Genomic DNA, 17,894 nt, shown 5'->3' on the forward strand with positions numbered 1-17,894 from the left:
TATTTTTTATATATGTATATTTACATATACGTACAACGTAATTGTTGTTTTATAGGGACATTAGGAGAGTAAAGTAGAAAAATGGCAGTTCCACTCCATGAACATACAACACAATATAGCTCCTATCTAAACTTTATTTAGACCGATTTGAGCCCTGGGGCGACTTAATTCAGCAGCTCTCCAGTTAAATATAATGGAAAACATATGCATGTTTACTCCATGCCCATTATTGATCTTGTATTAATTACTTTACACAATTTTGTACATTTATCTCAGATCTTTATGGGTGAACATTCTATTTCCGAAAGTTTTTAATATGAATTAATTTTATTATGAACTTACTAATTCAAGAAAGATATTCAGATCTGGGATATTTCCGGTGGATTCTCTGAAACCAAAATTTTCAAAACTCGCTTTAATACCAAAAAAAAAAAAAAAATTCATATCTTACTCAGGATTGAACTCCTGTCTGTCGTTTAAAAGGCAGACGCTCTTTTGAAAAGTACTATTACAATGTCGACCTTTTCTCCACAGTTCAAGTGTTAACCTACGCCTAGCTGGTTGCCCGGGAAAGGTGCCTACCTTTGAATGGCGATACAAGTCATCAGAAGAAAAAGAATGTGGTTTAAAACTTGTAGCAAAATGCTGTTTAAACATTTGGTGTAATTACTTTTGTCTACAAAACTTTTGTTTTTCATTTATATTGTGTGTTTACTTTTTTTCGCGGACTACGTTGTTTACGTCGGGTACGTGAAGCGTCGCGTATTTTGACATGGGGCAGACATGAGAGTAACACTACAGGTTGGAAATCATGCAGTTTTAATGCTCTGTTCGTTTCATGTGTTACATTCACTTTTAGATCAATGAATTTTATAATTAATTAATATTTTTTTGCAGTTGTTGCGGTCCAAGGCGTCTAGGCCACTCAGCTCTGTGCAGTTTTTGGACCTGTCGAACCTTGAAATTCGTAAGGCTACAACAACAACGCAACACTCTTAACCCCACCAAATCGACCAATTCTTAAATATATGTCAAAGTGAATGATATCTTAAAGATAAGTTGTTTGTGTTGATTCACCCAAAAGCCATTTTATTTTATGCAAACTTACACTGTCACCACTCAATACCAAGATGAAAAACTTTTTATAGCTTCGTCCGTTTTCCTACCACCACAATGCTGGCGGTCGTCGCATGAAATATGAAATATTTTTGTCTATGGCGTAAACTGAAATCAGTTGAATTAATGAATAAATATATATAAATAAATAAATAAATAAAAACTGCCAATGTCAGGAAGAGATGACTAAATTATTCACCTGATATTTTTTCTTTTGACTTTCTATTTTTCTTTGCAGTAAGTATTGAACGTCTTGGAAGTTGTCCCAGGGTGAAGCATCTGATATTGCATGGCAATAATTTACAATCTGTTAGTAACCTGGATTGTTGCCATCAGCTTTGGAACCTTGATGTCAGCAACAATGATGTAAGGACTTTATTTTATTGTTATCACGCCAACAGATTGTAAACTTTGAAGATCATTAAATTGATCAATTACTTTTTTAAAAATGTTTTTCTTTTCTATTGGAAGGTGCCTGGTAGCATTTTCTGCTACTACTAAGTTTTATTACATTATCATTCTAATAACTAAGCATTTTTAGCTGCTTCAGTAGCTAAGTTGGTAGAGTGACCGCTTTCAGGGCAGTAGATCCAGGGTCAATCCTAGGTCTGGTCACACCAAAGACCTTTAAGGAGGAAGTTGTAACTTCCCCATTTGGTGTTAAGCAGGAAGGGGATCGTGCTACGACTAATTGACCTGTATCAGTGTAATGGCTTGGATGGGGCGGCTTTTGCCTTTGGTATGTCATCCTTGTGAAGCAACACTAGATAAGAGAGTGGTGGAAATCCATCCTGCAACAATGAGGCACATCTAAGGACTCCTTCTACATGCACTCTAAGGACTCCTTCGTCGTTGTGTTGTGTGTTAAACCCCAAGCACTCTCTCACACACTAACGGTTTTAGAAAGGTGGTGCACCCTACCCCCTTTCTTTGGTCTTCCACAATGGAATTGCCACCCTGCCCCTTTTTTATCAAAGCTAACTATTTTTAATCCTGTTTCTTTTCCCTTTATATATTCCACTCTCAAGATACATGTGTCAAGGTTGGATTGAAGTTTGGAGCTAGTTTAATTCACCAGATCCTTGCATGCGTCTATGTTCAGTAGTTTGCATATCCATTATACATTGTCTGTATAGGAGTTTGACACTATCTACATCAGATAGCATGACCTGGCCCATTAGTAATTTGTGGGTCTGCTAACAGCTGGCTGCCTCTCAGGTGAGGTGGCAGTTTGTTCCTGGCCTTGGGCTCAGAGTTTCTGCAATTCCCCACTCTCATTCTTTAAGGGGTCTTGAACACAAAAAATGGATCATTCAATTCATTTCATTTTTGTTCACCATACATATAAGGTAGCTTTTGCAGAAGTAAAGTTTCGAAGAACTTGTTCTATTCCAAAATCATGTTATCATGTGACATGTTGACGACCTTCCTTTGGCCATTTGTGTTGTATGACATAAATCCATTGAAGATTCTGTTTTCCATCAATTTGGCATGCATGCCTGTACTTCACACATCAGCAAGATTGTCAGTATCTTGCCTTAGGTTAGTGGTTTATCCTGAGCACTCCAGTTTTTTTTCCCACCCATAAAACTAATAGCTGTTTTGTAAGTGAATATTCTGGATTATGGTGTCATCAGCAATGATATTGGTAGTCTCTCTTGACTCTTTACAGATCCGATGTTTGGTTGGCCTTTCCCGTTTCATGGCCTTGGGATCACTTGTGCTTGCGAATAACGACCTCACATGGTCAGAGCTGGCAAAGATCAAGCATCTTCATATCCTACAGCTCACTTTACTTGGAAACCCCAGATTAGAGAGAGATCCCTTCTGTAAGTACATGTGTATACCTAATTCTTCTAATTTTTAAGTTTTCTGCTCTGCTGTTTTTAGCTAATATGCATGCAGTTGTAATTGTTAGTACACCTAATGAACAACATATCCATATCTTTACTTTTCCAAATGAAAAAAGAAAAATGGGAGGAAAATGTAATTTTTAGCTTTCAGCAAAACTGATACCTGTTCTAAAAATAGTATTAGACATGGCTGCCATGTGTTCATCATACTTCACAGACACTGTATTAAAATATTCTCAGCTGTGTAATCTTTATTGTGTACCTTGCCTTCAGCACTGGTCATCACTCATTTGTTAGTTACACGCAAGAAATGCTAAAGAGTGTTTTATGAAACCGCTACCAGGCTTTTTCCATTGCCTTATGCTGACAGTATGAATTGAAGTCTATTCATTTTCAAAAAGATCATGATTAATCAAATCAAAGTAACAAAAAGATTATGATTAATCAAATCAAAATAATATTTGCAGATTAATGATTTTCATTTATGGGGATTGAAAGCTTGTTTGATTGTAATTGCTCTGGTGGGAAGGAACAGGGACATCAGTTATGGATGATTATTTAAAATTTTGTGGCATTCTGGAGTGTATACTAAAGTAGCTGATAGATCAGCACACAGACATGAAGGGTTAGTGGGTGTGAGAGTTAATGATTGACTTGTTTATTTTTCAGACCGAATACATGTCATTGACTGTTTACCCCATGTGTGGATGTTGGATGGAAAGCTCATTACATGTAAGAATTTTTTTTTATATTGACCAAACAAAAGCTCATTTAGGCTTTGCATGCACCCAGCTACCATGGCAAACAGCACTGCAGGTATTGTGTCAACACGGCACTGCGTGCTAGTAATGTTAAGAGGTTTTAGAGTAAGTGCGCCTCTGTCCATCTAACTCAAATATTCATCTAATTGCCGAGGCTTTTGCCTTCTGAAACTCCGAAATCCTGCTGACAGATTATGTTATTCACTAATTTAAGTAAACTTGAACATATTTACTGTTTAAAGTGTGGCTTTTGTGGATTTCATTTTTCAAGGAAAAACAGGTTACTGTAAATCTTTAACCTTTTCAATCACTGAAGCACTTTTTACAGTGGAATGTACGCATATAATTATTATGAAAATAATGCTAAAATGATTTGTTTGTGCTGTTAAAGATGCAAGCTTCATAAAACTATGCAAATTATTTCTCTACACCCCATAGCTCTCTCAGAATGTTTCAAAATATTGGTTGCAGAGGCGACTGAAAAGATTGAAAAACGAGGATATTGTGAAATCTGGTTAGAATTTTACCTCATAACTTACATCATAGATTCTTCTTCAATCAGAAATTCCATTTTCAGTGTATATTCTCTGTATTTATTTCCACAAATTACATGTATGGCCATATTTGTCTGTTTTCGGGATTTTTTTTCTAAAACATTTGGTATTGATCTGAATTGAAACCGGGTTACAGAGTGAGTTTAAGTTCTGGGTTTGGACAAAAACAACATTTCCAAGTTTTCAATGTGCTTGTTTGATTAGTGTTTTATGATGTCAGTATTTCACTTCTATGATGGCATTCAAGTTTCAGAGACTAGTAAACCTGGTGAGTCTGAATTATTTAGACAGAATAAACTTTTTGTCAGGAGGGTGCTGTTATGATGATAATATTTGAGTTCAGGGTGAAATGCGATAAGCTTCCAATTGTAAGTGTCTTGTGTGTAGCACAAATATTGTTTATGACTATGAGTATTCTGTTGTTCTTAATGTTTGATAATGTTCAGCTGTCTTTTTTTTAAATTTTATTATTTGTCTTTTTCCAGCTACGGAAAGGCTGCAGGTTGAACATTTCTTTCAAGCCTCCTCACTTTCCAGTCATCCAGTGGTTAGTAATACATCCCTTTTTGTCTGTAATTTTGGACCCTATTTCATGTGACAGTTTTTTTTGTCATATTTCCTGCAAACTTTGAGTTAACCTATAAATTTTCAACACTTATAAGCAAGCCTTATTTTTTATGAGAATGATTGTTCGTATTACAGAGATGGTTATGCAAAACTACTTTAACGAGAATGATGGCTGGATTACATAAAACAAAAGTGCAGCTTGGCTAAATATTTCTGCTACTTGCTATGTATTCTGTTTTGACAATTTGACACTCTAAATGTGCTACTATGAGTTTCAGCTAATCTGGTATGTGCGCTTTTCATGTAACTGTGATTTGTTCTACGTGTAACTAATTGATTGGTGACGTGGACCAATTTTTACGGGAATAATGTAAGATGTTTGTATATTCAGTTTCATGAGTTTATTTGAGGATTGTTGAAGAGTCTTTCGGAGGTATGTGGGAAGGCCTGCCAGCAACCTGTGGATGGTCTTGGGTTTTCCCCAGGCTTTGCCCGGTTTCCTCCCACGATAATGCTGGCCGCCGTCGTATATGTGAAATATGCTTAAGTACGCCATAAAACACCAATCAAATAAATAAATAAATAAATTGAAGAGTCTTGTGGTGAATGATTGCTTGTTTTTTAGATTATAATGTTAGGACTTTTTTGATCTGAATCATAACTTCCATGCTGGGATTGTGGTTTCCTCCACCTGATCAGATCCTCTTTGTGCTGACAATTTCGATAAATTACATTTTCAACACATTCAAATATAATGATTAATCTTATATTGCATTTTCATTCTTTCCTTAGAGACACAAACTACCCAAGGACAGATTCATCCCTTCCTCCCTTAAGAACATCAATGTAACTGGTATCTACGGTGATAAGGTAAGCTTGGTTCATATGTTATTGTGTCAAAACTGACACACAATCTCTGTGTTATATCCCCAGGCAGTCATCAATAACTGTGTTTTTAGGACTGGCCCATAAACTTGGATGAATAGTTCTGTGCACAGATGTTTATTGTGTCCAAAAATATGCAGTGCCAGACCAGGCAAGTTCTATGACATTAGAACATTTTTCTGGCGAATGGGGCATCAGTCAGAGTGTTCTGCTGACTACAAATTTTGTTGGTGCTGTTGTTGCACTCAGGAGCCAGGTAGCCTGGCTTGTTAGCTTGCTGTATCTCAACCAAGGACTTATCTGTCTATCGCTATACACTAACACACCTCTAACGTACAGTAAAGATGGACTTCATTTTAAAAATGTGATCATTTACTTCGATTTAAGATGGTGAGGAGATAAAAAAAAAAAATCACTGTGAATGTACTACAGGGTTGACACAGGTCTTGGAAGTTCTTGAATGTCAGGGAAAAAAAATTTGTTCATTCCTCTACTGGCAAATTAGGAAATTTTAGCATCTTTAAACCTAAATCTTAAGTCATGGAATGTTAGAATTATGCAATTTAATTTTGAATTAATGAACTGGCATGTCTGAAATAATTCTACGCATTATTCCCTCATATTTTTCCAAGTGTTCAGAAACCCTTGAAAATGTAATGCTCCAAATAATATTTCCGAAATAAAGGGAGACAACCCTGCTCAATAATCACCATATAAACCCCTTATAAAATATTTCTCTTGTCTTGTCCAGGCTACTCATTTGCTTCGGAGATTTCAAGCTGATGCAACAATTAACAGTGGTAAGTTTGGGGAATAATCGTAGGTTATTGGGTAATACAGTCAAAATAGTTCAAAATAGCTAGAAGTGTGTGACGACTGTGGTGCCAAAGACAAACCTCTCCCAACTGTAAAGATGATCTTAGGATGAATGGTACAGTGTATGGTGACATTGTCAGTGGCCCATCTCATCATGCTTTACACAATCAGCTGCCGATAAATATAGCTTGAATCTCCATTATATGCCTTTTTGTGGAATTACCTTCAACATGACTCCTTAAAAGGTGTGGGGCCTCCGTGGCTCAGTTGGTTAGGGAGCTAGCGCAGCGTAATGACCCACTAGTCTCTCACCAATGCAGTTGCTTTGAGTTCAAGTCCAGCTCATGCTGGCTTCCTCTCCGGCCGTACGCGGGAAGGTCCGTCAGCAACCTGCAGACGGTTCCCGGCTTTCCACCCACCATAATGCTGACCGCTGTTGTATAAGTGAAATATTCTTGAGTATGGCGTAAAACACCAATCAAATAAATGAATAAATAAATAAATATATAAAAGTTGTGTGAACCAATGAAATGCGGCTACACATCAGCTTGTGTATGAAGAATATATACTTTGGCAGTGAAAGTGATCAATATCCCTGACTAAATTCCCCATCATACTTATATCTGGACGCCCATTGGCAGTGAGGTCATCCACTGACTGACTGGTAGGAATGTTATATCAACAGAATAATGACCTAACATTTCAGAGGGACTGGTTGATTGGCCGTTGTTCTTGTTGTCTTGACTCAAGTTTATCAATAAGCCAAAAGCTTTGACTTTGCACTGCCAGTTGGCACGCATTCAAGCTTATCTTCTTTCAATGTGCCTAACCAGCTCACTTTCAGTTCACTATCTAAATGTTGAAATTTCTTTCTTGATTCTCAGTTTTCTTGTATGGCTTGCTCAGTCATGCTGTTAGAACTTGTAATAAGATCACATTATGGAAACTATCCAATAATATTTTTTAGGTGGGTTTTCTCTGTCTCCCAGGCATTTCAGCCATTGATTTGCTCTGTGATAACTGGGTCATGAAGCTGTACAAAATGAGAATAAAACTGTATTTAATATAAGTGTCTGATCAAGGAAAGAACAATAAGATCAGGCACTGATATCATGAGTGTAGGAAGAGTGTGGATTAATTGTTTATTAACATGTAATATAAATTCTGATTTGGATGCCTCAGTCTGTGTCTTTGCATCAGGAGGGTTTGTCAGGTACCTGGTAATGTGCATGGGTTACCTCTGGTGTCTACTTCACAGCCATCATATAAATGAAACATTGTTGATTATCACTCAAAAGATGATCAACAACAGCAGCAGAAGCTGTCGACTTTGTGTTGTCCTTAAGATATAAATGGAAGGCTGTCTCTCCTTTGAAATACTTCACATTTTTCTGAGCTTATCGTGTCCTTTGGTTGGTTTCAGAGACAGACAAAAGACGAATGATGTACCTGGCCTACAATCTACAGCAAGACATATTTTTGTTAAAGAGATCCACAAAGAAGTGAGTGGTGAAGTTTTCCACTTGGTTATGCCATCATTTTCCATTTATTTAAAAAAAACTGTGGGTACATTCCAGTTCATGTTGATATTTTTTGAAACTATAATTGTGTAATTGTGAACTAATGAATCATGAATACATGGACATTGTCAGCAACTGATTTGTTTCAAGGATACAGTGCTGTGAAATGACTAAAATAACATTGAAAGATACATATATGTATATGTATTTTGAATATCTGTAAGGTTTAAAGCTCCCGCTTACTTGATTTATTTTTTTACTATATAATTTTAAGTTAGCAGATATTATATTCCAAATACCATTTTTCCAAATGTTGTAATTAAATGTAAATAATGTTGTTTAGGAAAACCCTTGTGGCCACTGGCTGTGGGCAATCCTTTATAAATAAATTTTTTTATTCATATTTGAGCATTTAACTCAAACAGGACATAGAAGTCTGTCTGAACATATTCTGCCTCAGTCACTTATTTATTTGCCTATTTAAATGCCGTACGTGGGAAGGTCTGTCAGCAGCCTGCGGATGGTCGTGGGGTTCCCCCGGGGCTCTGCGTGGTTTCCTCCCACCATAATGCTGGGTGCCGTCTTATAAGTGAAATATTCTTGAGTAGGGCGTAAAACACCAATCAAATAAATAAATAAATAAATTTAAATGCCTGTTGTTGTCTCCTGTATTATATTTCTGATAAGTGAATGTGTCCTCTGCTTCACTTTGGGTGAATAAACAAAGAATCAGATGTTGAATGTCAAGAAAAATGACAACGAGATCTTCAGTGCATTGTTTGTTTTCTTCTTCAGGGTGTTACCTGCGCTCAAGTTTCATGCAACTTTTATGGAGACGATTTTAACAGCTAGACCCAAATGCCTAGAACAGTGCAATATGCTGCTTCTCTTACTAGCGGTATGTAAAACCTAGGTTAATTATCAATAGGATAAGAGAGATAACAAGAGAAAGCCAACACTTGACATATCCTTATCCTAAAATGCAGACGTATTTTTTTTGAGGATTCCGTAAAACACCAATCAATTAAATCAAGTAAAATGCAGAAGTAAATGTAATGTGTCTATTTAAATGCATTTTACTAGGTTGAAAAAAGTGTTCAGCGTGCTTTCATCTGACATATACTTAGCCTTAATGTTTTCTTTGCCTTTAAGTTGAATTATGTGCAGTATGTAGACCAGGAATAATCCACAAACATCTGGACACCCTGTAATTTTGTTAAAACCCCGAGTGTGTCTCACTTTGATTTTATAAAGTCCTGACGCTATGGTCATCCTGAGTTATTCCTCTGATGAGTAACAGTGCCAGTACATTCTATCAGACTTTAATGGCAACAGTCACTGCACGGTCATTACAGTCCAAAAACAAAGTAATTACATATATGTTTTCTAAATGTAAGGTGTTTATAACATGTTGCAAATATTTTTATGAAAGAAGTTATTTTTGCGACAAAAGCTACTGGTAGACAACAGTTTTGCTCCGACTGAAAGCTTTCACAGTCACCTTTGAATTTACAGGCTTCTTTAGAGTTTTCCCTGCCAGCTCATTTAATGAAAGCAACGTTAGAGGCATCAAAGTTGGACAGGATTGGGTGAGTTAATGTACTCTGTTAATTCTCCGGTTTCATTCTTCTTAGGGAGAAATTATAGTGTTTATTAATGTTAAAATCTATTGAAATTAAGGAAAAGGATAAAAAAAGAAGATCCTCACCCTGCACAGGTGTAAGTAATTTGAAATCAGTTTTTTTCCAAGATTTTCTTTTTCACTGCACTAGATATTTTCAGATGCTAGAATTCTAAGGTGAGCTGATTTGATGATGTTGGAGACCATGTGACATTGATGTTGTTGTATTTTACACTGACTGGGAGCTGTATTTCATGCTAACTCTCATTTTGAGTGAAATTTTCTTGAATATGGCATAAAGCACCAATTAACAGATAATAGATTTCACAAAGGCATGCTGTGTTTCAGCATGACTGGCTGCTGCATTTCAAACTACTTTCAACCTTTTCAACTGCCTCTACAGCCAGTATTTTAAAACATTATGAGAGAACTGTGGGGTGTATACTTAAAGTGAATATAAAGTCAGGCACTAGTGATGAATTAATCTATAAGGTAGTTGTCCAGAAATGTTCTAAAAATATTTAGAAAATTCTACACCACTTATCAACAAAATAAATAGCAAACAATAGTCACTACTTAGCCACTCACTTGGTGACACCATTTTGCTGTGTGATAGCTGTCTAGGGTGAAGTCACAAAACCAAGGAGCTCTCCCATACCATCGGTATTAAACAATATGCCATTGAGAAAGTACAAACAAACATAAGTGATACCCAACAAAAAAAGAGTGTCAGCTCTGTTCCGTGTTAAAGGGACGATGTTTCTTTTAGTTTGGCGCTTGGTCAGGGTGATGTAAGAGGACACAGGCGGTGTGTTTTATCAGTCCTGTTTGCCCTTGTCCTGGGTAATCGATACGGACCCTTTCATTCAGATTTTGGAAGATATTTTAATAATAAATCAGATTTGCTAAGGAAATATAATGCAAAAAATAAGTCACAATGTTTTTCTTCAAGCAATGACTCTCTTGAGGCGGTTTTCTTGCCAGCTCACCCTGACAAGTTACTGTCATATCCTGCCTTATATGTACGCATTGTGACATGGGCAGCCATTTCTTAGTTCCCTGCTCATAAATATGTGGTTCAAAATGCAGCAGTTTAACACTTAAAATTAACCGCAAAATCCAGTTTATTGCACCGATATCTATCTATCCACTATAAGAGACCTTACTGACAATGCGAGGGCTAAGAGGTTTTTTGACGTGACATCCAATTATAAGGTGACACTTTCAGCGCTATTGATTGGCCAAGTTCATAAGGGCTTCTACAACATGGCTACTCGGAGTGAATTGTCAGTGCTATATCCCCAATGCTGAACGTCACCTTCTCGGCTTTCGAAACTTTATAGAAATTTTTATATATTTTTCTGTGATAACTGTGTCCTATATCATTTTTTCTATGTATATATAGTGGCAGACTTTATGTTCACTTTAAATTCCAATGAAAAAAGTTCTTTAGTAGTTGAAAAGGTTTAAGATTTACAATAATTGCATGCAGCATTTCACACTAACTGAATGTTGTGTTTTTCTTCTTCCTCCTCAGGGAGGTGAATACCATGGACCTTTTCCTCTTACCACGAGATGTGCGCTGTCATGTGATCACTATTCTGATGAATGCTGTCAAGGTCGATAAAGACAGTGGCCTGGTGAGTGCACAGATCTTTGTTCAGGAGATGAAATAGAAAGGTGTAATTGTCATGCCCCAACTGGATTGACTGTCATGTTACAATTTTAGGGGTTTGTACAATATCTGGCAAGATGTGGTGGTTTCCTCTTAGATATACATGTACCTGGTTCATCTGAGATATACCAGGCTTCTGTGATGTTAATGATTCATGTAGGATATGCTTAGTTCATCTGGGATGTTCCTGATCCATCTGGGATATTCCTGGTCCATCTGGGATGTTCCTGGTTCATCTGAGGTATGCTAGGCTTCTGTGGTGTTCCTGGTTAATGTAGGATATGTTTAGTTCATCTGGGATATTCTCGGATCATCTGAGATATCTGTGGTTTATCTGAGATATTCATGGTTCGTCTGAGATCTGCTTGGCTTCTGAGATATTCCTGGTTCATGTAGGATATGCCTGGTTCATCTGAGATTTGCCAATTATCTGGGATGTGCTTGCCTTGTAGGGTGGAGGATTGTATGGTACCCTGTATCACTGCCTGGACCATTCAGTATTAGATCATCCATGATTTGTGTCTATTCTTGTGTATCATGTGTTGTATGATGGAGGGTTGTATGGTACCCTGTATCACTGCCTGGACCATTCAGTATTAGATCATCCGTGATTTGTGTCTATTCTTGTGTATCATGTGTTGTAGGATGGAGGGTTGTATGGTACCCTGTATCACTGCCTTGATCATTCTGTATCAGAATTGTACAGAATACGTTATCGATGCCAACCAGTCCCTGCCAGATCTCTTATGGCCTCACAGTAAGTACTGGTAACTCTGCACTAAAATGCCTTGAAAATGTCTGTAATCATGTTTTAACAAGATTAAATATCAGGTAAATTGACTAAGAAGTAATGGTTGCATTTTAACAGCTTGAAATCTACTTGTACATGTAATAATTTTGATTCCATTAAAATGTTTCCACATTTGGTGTCATGCCTTTTTGACATTTTACAAATTACAACTACATCACAAATATACCACTGTAATTTAATATTGTGTATGAAAAACAGGGCTTTATGAATCAGTTATGTTTCAATCTTTATTTATCAGTGGTGTGTGTTTTCACAAGCGTATGTTTTATATCTGTTGTAAGATGTAAGGACATGTATTTGTTGATGACCGTCTTCTTCTGACCACAATGGGCCTGCATTACTGCTGAAGTCATTCATTTTGTTTGTTTCTCCAATGGCTACAGGTATAAGGATTACAAGTGCCTTCTGGCTTCAGAGGTTGTTCAGTTACTCTGTATTGTGCCTGCATTCTTCCAGTATTTGGACAAAGATGAAGGTATCATTTTTATTTTTTGATTTATTCAACAAAAGACTGACAAGTTCCCATCAACCAAACCAAACCATCTAACCAACCTTTGCGATGATTGATTGGAATGAAAAGCTGATGCTCTGTTCGCCTTTTGTATTTGTCCAGTGTTAAAAAGTGTTTTTTCTTTTGGTGGTACGTTGGCTGGGATCCTCATTGACTAGGCAATCCAGACTGTCACAGTTCATGCCCAAGGATCATTAAGTTTTCTTTTATGTGGTAAACAGTTGTAAATTTGATCCATGACTAAATTACACTTTTTGCCAGCGTTTCTCAGAGCTCGCGAGAGAGATTGTAGAAGGGTGTTTTGAGGCTTGTTTGGAAGGTATGCATAGGATGGTATCCCATTTTAAAATTTCAAAAAAAAAAAAGTTCTCCACTTAAAGTATTATTTTATGACATTTATTTTCCTCTAAAAATGTACTTTTGAGAACAAATTTTTGGTTGTTTACTGTAGCCTTGCCACATGGGCAGAGTAAAGCTGGTGTAAATATGAATGTCTTTGAGCCAGTTTGATGTTGCCCGTGTGAATGTCTTTAGGGAACATTTAATCTGGTTTATTTGCCCCAGCTAGTGACGTGGGTTTAAGCCAGTTTCAGGACTTTAGCAAGTTTATCTGTGCCGTATAAATGGTAAAGGAATCAAATGCCCTAGATGTGCATTTTTGATGTGCTGAAAACCGATGTGACCACATGATGGGGTGAATGCATGCATTTCTAGAGCTGGCTTTCCATTTAAATGGATTTCGATTTCATATGGTTTCACTTTTGACCTTGTTAACATGGTATTAGATATAAAGTCAGACTTCGTTCTGTTACATACCGTACTTCAGTACTTATAGTAACTTTGGTCTCAAGACAAAAAAATGAAATTACAACATGAAGTTTAATTAGGAATAATACCACAAGCTAAAACCAACTCATCTTGAACCTCAAGATGGCTGTCTTATGGGGTAGCACCATTAACCTTTCACCAGTTATTTTGTACATTCAAACCCAGCTTCTGTTGGCTCTGCTTTTAAGTTGAAAGGTTTTCATGCAGACGCCTAGCGAGGTGTGTTCATTCACTTTTTTACAAGTGCCTGGAGTGGTGCATTGGTTCTTGTTTTTTCATGCACAAGGGTAGGTGCCTTATCTTACATTTTGGTAAGTACCTGGGAGGTACATTGGTTCACAGTTTTTCAAAGATCTGAAGAGGTGCATTGGGTCACTGTTTATCAAGAACATGAAGAGGAACATTGGTTCACAGTTTTTCAAAAATCTGGAGAGGTGCATTGGTTCTCTGTATCAAGAACATTAAGAGGTGCTTTGGTTCACAGTTGTGAACCAAAGTAAAATGAATCATTCTGCTGATGTGCTATTCACACAGGTGTAAAGGGTCTATTGATGGCAGCTGCGAAGAACTCCAAAATAACCGATGAAATCCTGGTGGTAGGCAAAACAGCCAAATCGTCAGGGGTAAGTCTGCATGCACTGGGCCTTGAACACCTGGAAACTAAAAGTAATGTTTTGACACGTTGAAAATTTTAGAAATGCAACTGTTTCATTTTGTCGTTGGACCTTGAGAACCATGAGATTGATAACCAGCTTGGTACAGTTCTGTGGAGCATCTTACAGAAGGAACCTGATCTATTGTGTATTTTGTAAATGATCTAACATGAAGCTAATCATTTTGGAGTTCTATACATCCTAGAAAGGTATTTTGAGGTTTCTTTGAAAAACAGGATGATATTCTACTTGAATAAAGCTTCAGCTTTAGAAGTAATAACATTTATTTGCCTCTAAAAATGCACTTTTTGGGGTGTAATTTTAAGTCATTTTCTTCTGACATTCTCTTGTAGAAATTTGATTTTCATAATCTGTGAAATTGCTTCATGCTGCTGTTTATTCATGTTTATATTTGAAAATAGAACTAATTAGCTCATGATAGTCTCTTTCAGAATGAATAAGCACTATAATTTGGTAACACTGTAACGTGTTTATTCAAGCATATTCCAATGGCATTATTCTCTTTTGGAGTTTTGTCTCCAAAGTCAAATTAAAAATGTGCAAAAATTGAACTGAAAGTTTTTAAATCGTAATGGTGTACAAACCCTGGGATTTTCTATTTGTCTCATAGTGAACTGACAGTCCCATGCTTAAGGAGTGAAATTGACACATTTGGCTTTACTCTGCTAATCCTAAAAATATTTGCAAAAATCATAAACTGTTGTGAGGAACAAATCTGTCTGCTCTGTTACACATGTAAATGGTGCATGTTACATGAAGTTCTTCAGTTACTTACAGTCTGCGACATTTATAATGTGCGAAAAGGTGTTGAATGCAAAAAATTGAAACATATCAGTCAGTCCTATTAATGTTCATTCCTTTGGCAGAAAAGACTCATGAGTAATCAAGTCACTTCATACATGCAAGACTGTCACCCATGTTAACTTCTGTCTCTGTGTTGGAAAAACATTGTGATGCAAGACATATTAAAGCTGAATTTTGTTTTTGTTTTTGTTAGGCCACGGTGAAAGAGATATGTGAGCGAGTTGCTGGATTCATTGTGGAAAAAGTTGAAGTACAGATGGAAAACATTGTGAATAAGAAAGTCAGACTGTTTGGTGCAGATAAAGTTTTCAGTGTGAGTAATTTTGTTTGTATCCCATATAAATAGAGAGTGTTTGTATATATCACATGTAGGTACATGTTTTCAGTTCGGTTTTCAATTCTTAACTTGGCATTGGCCATTTTCAACTTACTATATTATTACAAATGCTTTGGCAAAGGCAAGGGATAAATAATTTGGTTTTGTTACCGTGCAATATCTGCGGTTCACTATGCATGAGCTCATATCAAGTGTAAAAGGCAACCAGATCAATGTATAAGTTTTCTTTGTTGGTTTTCATGCAGTAACTTTTTGAAGTGTAATTTGGTTTTGGTAGAAGTTTGTGTGCAGGTTCATTTTTTGGAACGACTAGTCCAGACATTTCAGGAGATATGGATTCTGTACTCTTTGTTTATGTGTCTTCCCAGGAGACGCGGGCATTGCCTAAGAAGCGGCCAAATTCTGTTGTTTTAGCAGACTATCACATGACAGGAAAGCGACCACCTGAGAAAGAATCTCCCAAGTTACACCCACCTCCCTACCACGGACCTCTAGACACGACAGTATTTCCACGTGAGATTCACCCTCATATCATCAGTAGTTTCACCTGACCCCATCAGCTAAGACAATGTGTTAAAGTAGTAACTTTCAGTCTGACGTTACAACTTTCCTGTGTTACTTTATTTCACCTAAAGTTTAGCATATTTCAATTCAAACATTTGCCTCATTCTGATTAAGTCAATTGCCTTATAGGGATAGTTTTTTGTGCAGTTTGACTAATTTAAAAACCAAAGTGTTGGCATAAGATGTAGCATTTTTAAGACCTTTAAGAGCATTTTTACATACAAACTTAAGACAGACTTGTAATAACTTGTAATACAGAATAATCTTGGTTGTAGTTGTATCTTAGTAGAGGTACATATGCAGTTGAATTAGAAGCTGAGAGGTTTTGAATAATCTTACTCATAAATTCGCATCTTCATTTTATCAAGTTAGACACTTGCCACATAGATTTAGCTATATTTTTCACTGTAATCCATCAGACACAGGTTATTTAAAATGTGATGTTAAAATAGATCTTGGAGGATCTCACCTCAGGTTGGCCAACCATGTGTCCTTCAGTCCTTTCAGTACACTGTGCATTTAATCTTGCAGGTTTGAAATTTTATGTTTGCGGAAATCGTGTGCAATCTCGAGGAGGTTAACTATCTGATTCGATAATAATGACGATGTTTGATCAGGGCAGTAACAGAGTGATATAAATATGTAGTAATATGTGTAGTGTTGGGGCTTGATTTAATGACAAGTGAAATTTGTGGATTCATGATTGCTGCACATAAATAAAACTCAACTTATGAGGTTCATGTTATATAGTTTATGTGAATTTGACACACAGATTTAAAGTGTTCTGTAAAGTTGATTCTGACCAACAAGAGCTGTGTTAATTTTCACTTGAACTGTACTTGATCCGGACAAACTGATGAGCTGTTTTGAGTTTCACTGGAACCCTGCTTGAATGACCAACAAGGGAGATGTGTTGATTTTCACTTGAACCCTGCTTGACTCTGACCAACAAAAGAGCTGTGTTGATTTTCACTTAACTCTGCTTGATTCTGACCATGCGTTGTTCACATCTCTGTTCCAGATTTGGGGGACAGGGTATTGCTGGGGCCTCAGGTAAGTTTACACTTTTTACATACTAGTGGGTATTAATAGCTGTCGACTTTACACTTTGTGTTTCTGTATTGGATGATAAGACAATTTACATTGGATTTCTTTTACTTTGAGATAAAAAATTTATGCTTAAAGTTACTATATATACATGTAGTTGACTTGTGGTTCTGTAATGGATCATCCTACTGACTGTGTTGTACAGTCTGTATGTACATATATCTATTATGGAGCAATTTACAACGTAAGAATGTTTTGACATGGACGTGACATTCAACTTTTTTGTAAAAATATATATATTTATATTTATTGTAATTAGGAATTCTTTCTGAGGCGAGTAATACATCTTGCTCATTTGTTTAAACAACCAAATTTCCATATCAGTATTATTATGCCATTGTAATTTTTATCTACCTGTAATGCCGTGTTTTTACCCTTTTTTTTTTTTTGGTAGACTGTAGCAAAGGTAGTGGCATTGCCTCAGCCTTTCTTAGCCCTTGTCCAAATGGATACTGTTCCAGGTAAAGTAGTTATGATTTTTCATCTTTTGTGAACCTCATCTGTTATCATAACGTGAATTAATGTCAGACTCGCCTATAAATTATTTGTGTTTCATTGAAAATTGTCTTAAAATCATTGTAGTCTAAGTAGTTGCTTAGAAGGATAATTTTTGCTTTACTGACTGCTGTTAACATAACATTTATAAAAATCAGCTTTTAATTCCACCATTATGTATTTAAGTTTCATCAAATCGGATAATTGATTTAAGTAAAATGCTGCTTAAAAATTTGTTTCACTGCTGCGATGGTGTCAGGATGAAATTAAAAACTATACTTTGGCTTTAACTATGGGCTGTTCGTGACTCTTTTATTTATTTTCAGTGACTTAAATGTTAAACTTTTTGAAATCTTTATCAGTGTACACGTACACTCCATTATTAATGTACAAAA

The 17,894-nt window shown here is 36.4% G+C and overlaps 1 protein-coding gene across 1 annotated transcript in view; it reads left to right on the forward strand.

The window, feature by feature from the left end:
* Positions 1–777: 777 nt before the first annotated feature.
* The window catches only part of LOC135470042 (uncharacterized), a 46,862-nt gene continuing 29,745 nt past the window's right edge, over positions 778–17,894 (forward strand). Inside the window, exons 1-19 of the mRNA XM_064748750.1 lie at positions 778–801; positions 898–967; positions 1,355–1,482; positions 2,789–2,945; positions 3,639–3,701; positions 4,770–4,831; positions 5,644–5,721; positions 6,488–6,536; positions 7,976–8,054; positions 8,868–8,970; positions 9,588–9,661; positions 11,231–11,333; positions 12,013–12,125; positions 12,563–12,654; positions 14,053–14,141; positions 15,190–15,309; positions 15,702–15,846; positions 16,919–16,950; positions 17,399–17,465. Coding sequence (XP_064604820.1) covers positions 784–801; positions 898–967; positions 1,355–1,482; positions 2,789–2,945; positions 3,639–3,701; positions 4,770–4,831; positions 5,644–5,721; positions 6,488–6,536; positions 7,976–8,054; positions 8,868–8,970; positions 9,588–9,661; positions 11,231–11,333; positions 12,013–12,125; positions 12,563–12,654; positions 14,053–14,141; positions 15,190–15,309; positions 15,702–15,846; positions 16,919–16,950; positions 17,399–17,465 — 1,642 coding nt within the window. The 5' untranslated portion in view covers positions 778–783. The remainder of the gene's footprint in view (positions 802–897; positions 968–1,354; positions 1,483–2,788; positions 2,946–3,638; positions 3,702–4,769; positions 4,832–5,643; positions 5,722–6,487; positions 6,537–7,975; positions 8,055–8,867; positions 8,971–9,587; positions 9,662–11,230; positions 11,334–12,012; positions 12,126–12,562; positions 12,655–14,052; positions 14,142–15,189; positions 15,310–15,701; positions 15,847–16,918; positions 16,951–17,398; positions 17,466–17,894) is intronic.

Source organism: Liolophura sinensis, chromosome 7 (genome assembly GCF_032854445.1).
Source record: "Liolophura sinensis isolate JHLJ2023 chromosome 7, CUHK_Ljap_v2, whole genome shotgun sequence".
Classification (NCBI taxonomy): Eukaryota; Metazoa; Mollusca; class Polyplacophora; order Chitonida; family Chitonidae; genus Liolophura; species Liolophura sinensis.